Here is a 13,006-nt window from a genome sequence, read left to right on the forward strand (position 1 = left end):
CCAGTGTGGTGAGAACAGCAATCATGGTAAATACGGGTTTTGTTCCAGACGAGACTGTTTGATTTCTCTGGTGTTTTTTTCACATTTGCTTGTACAAACAGTGTACAAAAAGTTATTAACTTAATGAAAGTTACCCACAATTGCAAACAGTATACTGTAAGATCCTAATGGCACTAATAACTAAGGGTCTATGACAGTTATCAACTCAAGTGCTACTATAAACCTTAGTTCCATTTAGATCAGAACTGTGTACTTGTTTAAAGGGAGCAATCTAAATGTTATACAGATTAATTATAAATATTGCAGATACAAAACTAGATCAGGATTTGCATTTTCTGAAGCTCCGGGCCAGTGTTCCTGAGCTGCCCAAAACTCCCAACCTTCCATCGCTGTAACTTTCCATAGCCCTAACCTTTACAACATCTAATATTTAAAAATACAGTAAATAGATATAATAAAAAAAAAATGTAATTCAAATTAAATAATGTCTTAATGTACAATAAAAAAAATATATATATTATAGTATATTTGCTAGCCAGACTTGGGCTTCCAGTGTAGTGTATATGTGTGACCTGGAAATACCAGGTCACACATGCACATAGGGGACCAGGACTGGTCGGAGAAGCACTAAGTCCCTTCTTACTGCTGCTAGACAGAGCATTATCATTTTAATTACTTTAATGTGTACAAATAGGCAGTGCTTAAAGTGGTACTAGAGAGGTGGTGGAACTAACCCCCCCACACACACACACAGATACGCCCTCAATGAAGCCACACCCCTAGCCCCTCCCCTTCCTGTCCACCTGACAGTCATTCTTAATAAGAAAAGATGATTTGCTCAGTGTGTGGTGTGTGACACACACACTGGGTACCACACACACACACACACTGGATGCCCCCCCTCCCCCCCCACACACACTGGATGCCACAAACATACACATACACTGGGTGCCATATATACACACTGGATGCCACTCATACACACACACACAATGCCACATACACACACGCTGGATGACACACACACACACACACACACACACACACACACACACACACACTGGATGCCACAAACATACACATACACTGGGTGCCATATATACACACTGGATGCCACTCATACACACACACACAATGCCACATACACACACGCTGGATGACACACACACACACACACACACACACACACACACACACACACTGGATGCCACAAACATACACATACACTGGGTGCCATATATACACACTGGATGCCACTCATACACACACACAATGCCACATACACACACGCTGGATGACACACACACACACACACACACACACACACACACACACACTGGATGCCACACATACACAAGCACACTGGGTGCCACACACACACATACTGATTGCCTGCACAACCTAGTGTCCAGTGCGTCCGCTGCAGTACAAAACTGTGCACACTCACTCACAGGTAGAAGCTGTCCGCCTATCTGATTGAATCTCTGACTGCTCAGTGTCTACTCTTGGCACTGCTTCATGTGGCCGGACTCAGTCTTATACCCGCCAACTCAGCTACTGGAGGCAATGGAGGGGGACTGGAGGAGGTGGGCTGTAGCAGCGGCAGCGCACAACACAGCTGCCAGAGAGATGCTGGCCTTTTCCTTCAGACAGCCGCAGCTGTCTATACTAGATGCTTGCAGTGCCTGGACAAGGTGAGCCGGTGGAGGCGGAACGCGTTCCGCCTCCAATAATAAGTAACGGAATGCAGTTCCTCCCCGTTACGGCCCACTTTAACCCCTGCAAATAGGGTAATGTAACTTTAACATTTACTAATAATGCCATCAAGTCACATCTCTATGCTTTCCCTATGTACTGGATGTTCTAAGTGCAAATGTCTTCAACAATAAACAAGCCCCTAAATACATGAAACTGAGAATTAAGCATATATTGGAAAATAAGTTTGTGAACACTTCCAGGGGTGACACCAAAATGCCGACTCCTTCGCTTTAACCAAGAGCCGAGTACTGCACTGTGACATTATCATGCATTGCCTGGCTCCTATCACTGAGGAGGAGCTGGCAGTGTAGGTAGAGTCTCCGTGGGCAGCCCAGCATGTCCAGGAATTCTGGGCACACTCCCAAAGTGATGGAAACAGGGGCTCCTGTGATGCCATGCCCCTTACAGTAAGACCATGCCCCCTTTTTGGGCACGATAGGCTGCCAGCTGCGAAGCAGAGGACGCTGCTGAGGTATGGGACATTGCTGGAACTTAACGGCGAGGTAAGTCATGTTTAATACCAACAGCATATTTGTTAGTATCACTGTGATACTAAATGAACTATGCTGCTGGTATTAAGACACATTTTTAAATGGTGCCCTAAGAGTATGCTGGGACTTGTGGTTCCTTGATAGCTGGAGATTTTGTAGTTTGCTATCTCTAAATTAGGTAATATTAATTAATGCTGTAAGGGTCATTTTCTGTTTGTACACAGTGGTGGTCAGTCCAGAATAGCAAATGACAACTTCACAGTTTTATCAATCTCAGTGAAACCTGAAATAACCATTTAATATTTACATTGAAAAATACAGTTTCCTTTATCATGTAAATATAACAGTATATAAACCTCCCATTTGACTTCTGTGGATGGCCACCAGCATTACACCATACACAATCATTTACGAAAGCAATAGATGATGGATGAGTAGTAAATGTAATTGGCTTCCCTGTATTTTGTTTCTTTGCAGTTATTTTGCTCAGGTTAGGCTTATAATTTGCAGTCTGGAGACAAAGATCTGCATCAGAGCTTTGTACTGTATTTAACTGTGAGCAGGAAAAACTATGGCAGTAATCACACCCCAGCGTACCTGCCTACTCTTCCAAAATACCTGGGAGGCTCCCAAATCTCAGGTGACTTTATAGGATAATAGGCAAGCCTCCTGGAAACAGCTCCTTCCCATCTACTGCCTTTAGAGCCCCCTGCTCTAAAAGGGCGGGAACCACATTGTTGGCAATTATGTTTCCCAAAGGCCAAAGCTCCACTGGTTATGAAGGCCACACTTGGGATCTCTGGTGTGGTTACTGTAGAGGTTTGTGGCATTTTACAAATAGGCAATGATCAGTCTCTTGATTACTGAGTATTCCCACCTTGTGGCTGCCTCAGTTGTGTGTAGCTATCAATTTTTACAGTGATAATTTAATAAAATAGAGGCACATGCTTGCCACGGATAAAGGAAATATCTATCCATAGAAGAAAGTTTCACATAATTTCGGCAAAGGAAATTAAAATTAAAATCATATGTAGCATATAATACTGGGGGCTATGGATCAATGGGTCAACAGTCAGAAGGTCGACAATGTCTAAGTCGACATGGTCAAAAGGTCGACATGGAAATGGTCAACACATGAAAAGGTCAACATGAGTTTTGGTGTTTTTTTGTGTTAAAATGTCCCTTCCAGCACGTGGAACCCCAATTAGTGCACCGTGTCCCCTCGCATGGTTACTATTCTTAATTGTAGTCCACATGGATGGTAATCCACGTATTTCACGTGGATGGTTAAAAAAATCCCCCAAAAAAGAAAAAAAACATTAAAAAAAACTCTTGTTCAAACTTTTCATGTTGAACTATTCATGTGTCTACCATATGCATGCCGGCAATTTGGTGGCGACCTATCGTTTGTCAACCTTTTCACTGTTGACCTTTCATCCAGATACCAATACAGGGTGAGGCAAAAAAAACCTCCCAGATTCTAAAGGTTAACAAAAAAGGCACAGTATAAGCTATTCAAAATTTTAGTATATAATGTAAAAGTGCACGGAATACAGTTTATTTTCAATTGGTTTTGAATATGATGTCATAATTTCTTGGCGTATAACAGCCTTCAGTTTATTAATAGTTCTTGGTCATGTTTGTAGAACTCAGGTTTCAGGTGGCCCCATTGGCTGTGTAGATGCCTTTTTATGAAGCTGATGAGGATTGTTTCCCACCCAATAACAAAAGTTCTGCTTGTTAACTTAGCCAGACAAATGATAGTGAGCTTCATCAGGAGGTTGCAGCGATAATGCAGGAAATGAGCAGCTGAGTGATGCGAAACTTCAGAATTCGACTACAAATGTGTATCACGAATGCAGGCCACCATCGGGAGGATATCATATTCAAAACCAATTGAAAATAAACTGTATTCCATGCACTTTTACATTATGTACTAAAAGTTTGAGTAGCATTTACCATGCCATTTTTGATAACCTTTACAATCTGGGAGGTTTATTTTTGCCTGATCTTGTACTATTAAACCACACACTGCACTTTCAAGGCTATATGATATACAAAGAAGAAACGCACAAAAAAGAACAGCGCTGGCACTTTTACACTACAAACTCATTGATTTAATATCATATATTAAATATCATATATTAAAATACATCTTACACACCCATACAATATAAAACAATTAAAGTATATGACAATTAAGCTAAATAGCTTGCAGGATAAATCCTGCTTTATATACCGAACCAAAGAACTTTAAACTGTTCCTCACTAATTACTTATATATGTACAGCTGAATATTTAAGCTGACGTACTGCTAAGGAGTTTTTATGAGACATCTTTACCCTATTACTGACCGGCCAGAGACAGCTGTACCTGCGGATAATATCTGATATTATACCTGCCATCCACTAGACAGTGGACTCCGGATAAGGCTGTATTTGGAAGCGACAGCCGGGAGAGGTATCAATTTGACGCGTGTAAAACTGAACACTCTTGCGCAGATAATTATCCTTACTAAAAGCCATAATCACGATATATTATAAGTAGAGTTCACACTGGTTGACAACTTAATGGTGTGAGGAACTTCATCTGGAAAGTATATCTAACTGGCTGCATGCTAAAGAACTGTAACCTGTGAGATTAATCCAGGTGTGCTAAGTGACCGGACAATTGTCTATTCTAACAACTAAGGAAACAGAGTCATCAGTCGGACATATGCATTGAATGGTACCATTCAGCTTAAATATTCAGCTGTACATACAGTATATAAGTAATTAGTGAGGAACAGTTTAAAGTTCTTTGGTTCGGTATATAAAGCAGGATTTATCCTGCAAGCTATTTAGCTTAATTGTCATATACTTTAATTGTTTTATATGGTATGGGTGTGTAAGATGTATTTTAATATATGATATTAAATCAATGAGTTTGTAGTGTAAAAGTGCCAGCGCTGTTCTTTTTTGTGTGTTTCTTCTTTGTGTATTTTTAGGCTATGAACCAAGCCTTTGGAACGTAGCAGCAGGCACTCTTACCGTGACAATAGCGCCAGACTATCTCTCTATATGATATAAGAATCACTCACACAGTGAGAGCTTAAGGCAGGTATCTGCCTTTATGTAACACTGGCTTACTAGAGGCAATATAATACATACAATTACACTGAAAACTTACTATTTACACCTAAAGGATTTGTACTGTCAAAATAAACGCAAAGTATAAATTATCAGCATTGTGTGCGCCGGTTATAGGTGTGCTTTATACAGGCGTAGTAAATATACTAATAAGCTCACATAACACAATCTAGGCTCAACACAAGCATTGGAGGGAAATATTATATAATGGATACCATTATTACATATATTGATTATGCTCGGTAATCATGGGGCAATGTCCATATAGTTAAAAAAGATAAAGACTAAATGTACTTTAAGCATAGTTTCCCCCCTACTACCCCAAGTACTGTCTTTACCAAATCTGTAGATCAGTCATCTACAGTTACTACTAGATAGATATACCATTGACTACGTGTGAGAATGACACGTTACAATATTACAAGTAAAATCATTGCTAAATTGAGGGAAAATATCCATATATGTTACTTGCTACTTAGGGGTAAATGTACTAAAAGTTCTAAAAATTAAAAGTGGTGATGTTCCCATAGCAACCAATCAGATTCTGTCTATCCTGTTCTAGAATGCAACAGAGAAATGATAGAATCTGATTGGTTGCCATAGGCAACATCACCACTTTTCATTTGTAGAAACTTTAGTAAATTTATCCCTTACTATTAACCATTTGGTTATTGCATTTAGGCTGGTTATGTAAAGGAAAGATTTAAAGAGCTGGGATTTAAAGGATGCAGATGAGACCACAAGACTTGGGGACAGTAGCTACACTTCCAACTGAATCCAGATGTTGATAAATACCTTTAAGACATGACTAAATATATGGGCAAAACCTGGATTTGGTGTTTTTAATTATATTAAACTTAAATAAATATACTGTACATACACCAGATTAAGTTGGAACTTAATCAACAGTATTAAAAAAATCAAGGCAACTATGAAATACTGCACAATCCAAATCTGCCAAATAATAACCATTTACAGATCAAATATCACTTTGGAATATGTGCTGTTTGCTCCATTAAAAACAAGTTAGGAATGGATTGTGTCCACTGTGGAACACGTAGTAACAGAATGATGTCATATAGCCAACTGTACAGCGCTACGAATCATGCTGGTGCTATATATAGATATACTGTAAATGAATGTTAGTAATGAGAGCAAGGTAAGCGCCCAGATCACACACACTGTATGTACAAATATCAAGTGATCAAGCAGAATATGTGCTTTACACTTACAACAACCATAAACAGCAGCAGTTTTATTTCTTAATTAATTGTGTTATAAAACACATACTCCCTAAAGCCTACTCAGCTAAGAAGTTGAACTAAGCACTTATATGCTTTACATAGAGTATTATACATAAACTGTGCATGGCTAAGCTCTAAGACTAACAACCATTTTTAAGTTTAAATTAATATTAATAGCTCAGATCTATGTGTTGTATAGATTCTCAGTGTTTATATAAATAAGATTTATTCATCAATAAATAACATTTCACATAGAAATCGCGTAATAACTAATGTACATATGCTAGATGCCGCATAGCAATAAATAAATTATTTAAATATGTTTTTTTTTTTTTTTTAAATACAAAAACACCATTTTATGGGGCTAATTATGCCCCATTATAAAACATTGACCCTTCATTTTGTAATACTTTTCTAATATTGGAAATAACTTCGGCAAATGCAAACAAAAGTCCACAACCAGTCGTAACATTTTTGCCAGAATTGCACAGTGCTATTTTACCTATTTACATTTCAAAGGCCATACTAATAAACTACAGGCAATATCTATCCTGGTATGTCATCATTAAGTTCATGGATAAATATATAAATATATATGATGATATGACGACAAAGGTAGATAAAGACAGGTCCAAATTTTGCGGAAAAATAACTTCAGCTTCAAAAGTGCATTTAACACCATAAACTTCAAAAATAAGGTCTACAAACACTGTTTCACATCGATGCTTAATTTCTCAATACTAAATGAACAAATAAAAAGATGATAAAATTCATGATTCGCAATATACTGACTTTAAAAGATTTAAATTCTAAAAAAATTCCTGGACCCTGCATTATGAAGCCCAACTGAGCTTTCAGTTAAACATCATGTCACCTTTTCATCGACTTGTACTAATATATTTATTATATATTTGGTATTACGTAACCTTTTAATTTTTTTTAGCCCAATCTAATGCTCTTTGGTTTAAAACCCTCCGCTGCACACGTAATATTGTACCACACAGGAGTGTTATTTGTACTTGCAGCTTAAGACTTATTTTTATGTTCACAGCGTTGTTAATTGTACCATTACAATTTAATGACAGACATGTAAATATACAGCAAAATGCAATGATCACCTTGACTAGGCTTGAAAATTTCAAAAGAGCCCTTAAATTTCCACTAGAGGGCATTTTTCGTATATATTCCGCATACATTTTCACCATAAAGATTGCATTCCTTCCTTTCTAAAATCATAAGCAGTATTTTCTCCAGAAACCCTGGATTCTAAAATCAAGGCACAACATACCAGATTTTGCTGCATCAAATACTCTATATCAATTTCAAAACGCAATAGAACAATTTCCCCATCAGTACTTTTCCAGTTCAACTGGTCCCAATCTCACAATAGGTTAAAGAAAGTTGTAAAAAGTCATACATCAGAGAATATACAGTAATACCAAGTAATGCATTATACTTCACCATTAAAATATGCCACATACATCCTGCATGCTCAACCGTGGCTCAGAAATAGTCATTGTTCTGCTTGAATGGTCACAAACCACCTTTATACTTCTTAATAAACTAGTGGTTCATGATTATTTATGAATACAAGACAATCCTGTCAAGTCAGGTTTTAAATTGTTTAAGTTCATTGGATTTCATTGAATAAATATATATATATTTTTATATGACAAAAATCTCAGGCGTTAGTTACTATAGAGGTAGTAAAAGTCCATTATAAATATTCATTGTATTTATAGATCAAATATCACATTCTTGTATAAAGCACGTGCAGTGCACTCAATGAAGGCAGAATGGGATTTAAAAGAAGAAATTGCACTACCCAAAGTTCCGAAGCAGCAAATAATATACATGGTGTTAGGACCACCTCAAACGTATCCCTGAACGATGCAGGTCCCGGTGGTAGGATGGTTCTGTCCAAATCTGTTCCTGCAGTTCCATCCTCTAATTTGTTATCTCTCACTCCCTTTAACCCGAGTCACTCATGACTCCGTATTCGCCTTACGTTCCCTTTGCCCTGCTGTACTGAAAGAGACTGCAAATGTAGGGCAGCATTTCATTTATATTGTAGAGAAAACTGTGATTACTGCTAACTAGCAAGCATTTTACCGCTTGAATAATTTATCCAGCATAAGCTGAACGATCTGTTTTCTTTACAGAAAAGGTCTGAAGCATTTCGTGTAGCAGGTGCTATCTGGAGAGAGCGCTTGTAAGACACTTTCAAGATGTGTGTGTTATGAAAGCTTGCCTTAGCCAAGAATCTCTTCAAAGTTAACAAGTTGTTTAATCTGTTCTGTGTGCATTGAATGCCTCCGGAGCAGCATTTTCTTGCATTTAGACTCTTTTGGAAAGAGAGGCGCGGAAGGAACAAATGGCTTTGAGCCTGAAAAGAGAACACTGGATATTTTGCTGTGGCCACTTATGTCTGGAATAGGTGGGTGGGGATTGACATTCAATGGCGGAAGGAAGCCTGGCCTGGTTTGACTTATGTGATCTAGCAACAAGGCCCCAGATCCACGTCTTTCTAGAATGGCATGATTCCTTCTACTTAAGGGTGTGACAGACACACTTTCAAGAGATTCTCTGGATCCTGATAACAGCGATGGAGGAGAAAACATTTTCTTTTTCTCCAGAAGAGATTTGCTGTCCTCTACTGCAGCCGGTCCACGAGTTCTCGTGAGCTGTGAGTCAGAACTGTAATGATTTGCACCTAAATTCCTCCGTTGAACGATGCTCCTTAAGCTTGAGACAGACATTGCATGCATTGATTCAGGGTCTTGGTCTACTGGAACATCTGGCCTACTTGGTGTCCCTTCTGGATAAAGTGATTGTAAATGTATCTCATCATAGGACAGCTTCCTGGGGCCAGAGGGGTCAAATGTTTTCAATAGTTGTGCAGCATCTTTCACATCAATACTCTGATGTCGAGTCAGATAACGCTTGGAATATACTAATCCATTCATTTTAAGAGACAGTTCTTCCTCGGGGGTGATATCTTGCAACTCCTCTTGCAGAGAAGATACTCTGTGCTGGTGGAGCAGAGATGGTGGAATCTTTAGCCAGGGCTCAGAGTGCAATCTTTGTAGAAGTGGTAACTTTGTTCCAAAATGCATCATATGAGGCTTTTTTATTGGTGAACCTGGCTCTGAGGAACCCTTAAACTGAATTGAGGTATCAGCCTCCTTAAAGTTAAACAATTTTTGCTCTGCTTCAAAAGCATTTGATATGGGTGTTGGAGATGTTTGAAGCTCAATTTCAGAGGGTGATGTACATGGACTAGGAGAATTGTGAGCATCAATCCCTGGAGATGGTGGGACATTTAGGTACTGCCTTGTAGTCTGTCTTCCCGATGGAGACTTATCGGTTGTAATAATGATAACTTCTTTGCCCTTTGCCTTGCAAGCATTAAGTAGAATCCGTAGAGTCTCTTTATCTTCTGTATTGACTGCATATACAAGGGCCGAGAATCCTGTGTGATCCTGGAAACTGGGGTCAGCCCCACTCTCAAGGAGCAAGGAGACCACTTCAGCCCCAGCCCTCTCCTTGCATGCATGCATTAAAGCGGTTTTTCCAAATTTGTCTTGAATATTTGGATCTGCATTGTTTTCCAGAAGATATTTAATCATTTTGACCTTGCTTACACTTTGGTGGTCTACATGCTTAGTTTTACAAGCAATCATTAGTGGGGTTTCTCCACGATCATTGCTCTCATTGATATATGCTCCTCCTTCCAAAAGAAGTCGCGTGAGACGTAGCCTGCTCTGGTACACTGCTTTAATAAGAGAGTTTCCTTCAGTTGTGACATCAATGCCTTCATCCATTATTAACAGGAGATTTCAGGTTTCTCAGATGCACCTCTGTAGAAAAAAATAATATAATAAATAATATTACTACACCAAGTATATTGATACTGTGTATTTTATAACAAGTACTACCACAATATCTGTATATATAAAGCACCCTCATGAAAGTTTATCATTCTTTATATTGTGCAATTTCCTAAACTTTCCTGAAACTTGTGATCAAAGCCTCTGGTTGAATGTCGAGGATTATAATTTCATTCCTCATGTGTGAGGAATTTGAGAGAGCTGTCCCCTATATTCGAAGTCTTCTAGATATTCCAGGAAAGTAGGCATTATGATGCAAACTCTGCATAATACAGAAGTGCATTAGAGCATTACATACCACTGTCTTCTTCACTACTCTGTGGTGTTTAGTTTTCCTTGCTAAACCCACGTCAAATTTACCCACAGATGGTTACCTGAGGTGGCTGGGCTCAACTGCTCTGTACTGCTAACATGGGGCCTCATTCAGACAAGGGATAGGAATCATTTGATGTTTCATCGGTAACATCGGATATTTGGTTTCAATGTTCGATGTCTAACCCTGCAATGTTGAAGATCCAATGCTTTCTCACCATCGCTAGATTTCTCCCCTGAAGTTTTTTAAAATTTCCAATGTTTTTTTTTTTTTTTTTGTGTCACTGTGTGGTGCTTTCACTGCTTTGGGCAGCCAACCCACTCTCTCACACTCTCCTTGTTTTATATTCAATAACAATTTATCTGATACAAAACAGTAACACACACTGTCACTGACTGGGCTTCTGTGTGTGCATTTCTGCTGCTGATGGGGGTGGTGGCTGATAAGAGTGATGGACACTCTGGTCAGCCTTTCAGCAGCAGCACATAGGACAGGGGGCAGGCTGATTTCTCAGCTATTGTGAGTTCAATGTCAGTAACGCATTGCGTATAGATAGATAGATAGATAGATAGATAGATAGATAGACAGACAGACAGATATTGGCCTACTGTGTGCTACAGCAGGGTGTGTGAACAATGCGCAGGGGTGTGATTAGTGTTGTTGAGGGTGTCTATATTTTTATATATAGACATTAACTAAGTTATTGGATACAGCATATGCTGGGTCACTTCATGCTCCGCCCCCACTTTGCTCCATCCTATCCTTTACTCTGATATAGCCTGCATTGTGCTGTCCACTCCCTCCCCAACTCTTTTTTGCATTGTGCAGCCTGACCACTCCCCATCTCTATGTACTGTATTGTGCAGCCCCTATCCGACATGTTCTGCATTTTGCTGTCCGCCCCCTCCCGAATCCCCATCTGTATGTCCCGCATTGTGCCATCAGCCTCCTCCACATCAGTATGTCCTGCATTGTGTGCACCCCCCATCTTTATATCTTGCATTGTGCTGTCATGTGTGTGCGCCACAAACCCTGACTCATTGGCACTGCCAGATCCTGCACATTACCATCCCTGACATCCTGGCATTGCCAGGCCTCACTGATACATCACCTCTAAGTATTGTCCACCCTCTGAGGTTTTGTATTGTCCTCTCGGTATCCGGACTCCAGGTCGACAGCACAAAGGTCGACACACCTTAGGTCGACGCCAATTGGTCGACAAACCTAAGGTCGACATGGACAAAAGGTCGACATGGACAAAAGGTCGACAGGAACAAGGTCGACATGGAAAAGGTCGACATGAGTTTTTCACGATTTTTTTTTTTTTTTTTTTTTACCTTTTCATACTTAACGATCCACGTGGACTACAATTGGAACGGTAAAGTGTGCCGAGCGAAGCGGTAGCAGAGCGAAGGCACCATGCCCGAAGCATGGCGAGCGAAGCGAGCCATGCGAGGGGACGCGGTGCACTAATTGGGGTTCCCGGTTACTCTACGAAGAAAACGACACCAAAAAAACATAAAAAACTCATGTCGACCTTTTTCCATGTCGACCTTGTTCCTGTCGACCTTTTGTCCATGTCGACCTAAGGTGTGTCGACCAATTGGCATCGACCTAAGGTGTGTCGACCTTTGTGCTGTCGACCTGGAGTCCCAGACCCTGTCCTCTCACTCCCCATGTTTTGTTAATTGTCCTCTGCTCCGCCCTATTTTGAATTGTCCTTTCCCCCTATTGTTTTGTACTGCCCTCCCTGTGGATAATTTACCTTTGTATGCATAGGTCCCTCTTGTGCTCTTCTACTGCTCCAGGTTCTGCCACTGATAGTCTCCCCAGATGGCAACATCATCAGAGTTGCCTGTGATCCAGAGTTGCCTACCCTCACGCATTCAGCGGGAGGCTACTGTTTTTAATTGAGCCTCCCGCTGACCCACCAAACCTTCCTCTTGCTCCCAGTACCCTGCACACTGGAATGATGATAGGTGGGCAGAGGGGCAGCATTGTACTCGTCGGCATGTTTGTGCCCTGTGCCACTGGTGGTGCTGCCATGTGCAGGCAGTTTACTGTCATACAGAAAAATGTGTTTTAAGGGACAAGCACACAGAACAGTTCTCTACAGCTGTCACATACTTTCTGCATTAGTGCATTCACTATCAGTCAAGGGCTACAGTATGGGGGTTATTCA

At 40.1% G+C, this 13,006-nt stretch overlaps 1 protein-coding gene across 1 annotated transcript in view; it reads right to left on the minus strand.

The window, feature by feature from the left end:
• Positions 1 to 5,217: 5,217 nt before the first annotated feature.
• The window catches only part of ANKRD34B (ankyrin repeat domain 34B), a 140,915-nt gene continuing 133,126 nt past the window's right edge, over positions 5,218 to 13,006 (minus strand). Inside the window, exon 3 of the mRNA XM_063963913.1 lies at positions 5,218 to 10,481. Within this exon, the coding sequence (XP_063819983.1) occupies positions 8,874 to 10,445 (1,572 nt within the window). The 5' untranslated portion in view covers positions 10,446 to 10,481 and the 3' untranslated portion in view covers positions 5,218 to 8,873. The remainder of the gene's footprint in view (positions 10,482 to 13,006) is intronic.

The sequence above is a fragment of the Pseudophryne corroboree genome, chromosome 1 (assembly GCF_028390025.1).
Source record: "Pseudophryne corroboree isolate aPseCor3 chromosome 1, aPseCor3.hap2, whole genome shotgun sequence".
In the NCBI taxonomy this organism is placed as follows: Eukaryota; Metazoa; Chordata; class Amphibia; order Anura; family Myobatrachidae; genus Pseudophryne; species Pseudophryne corroboree.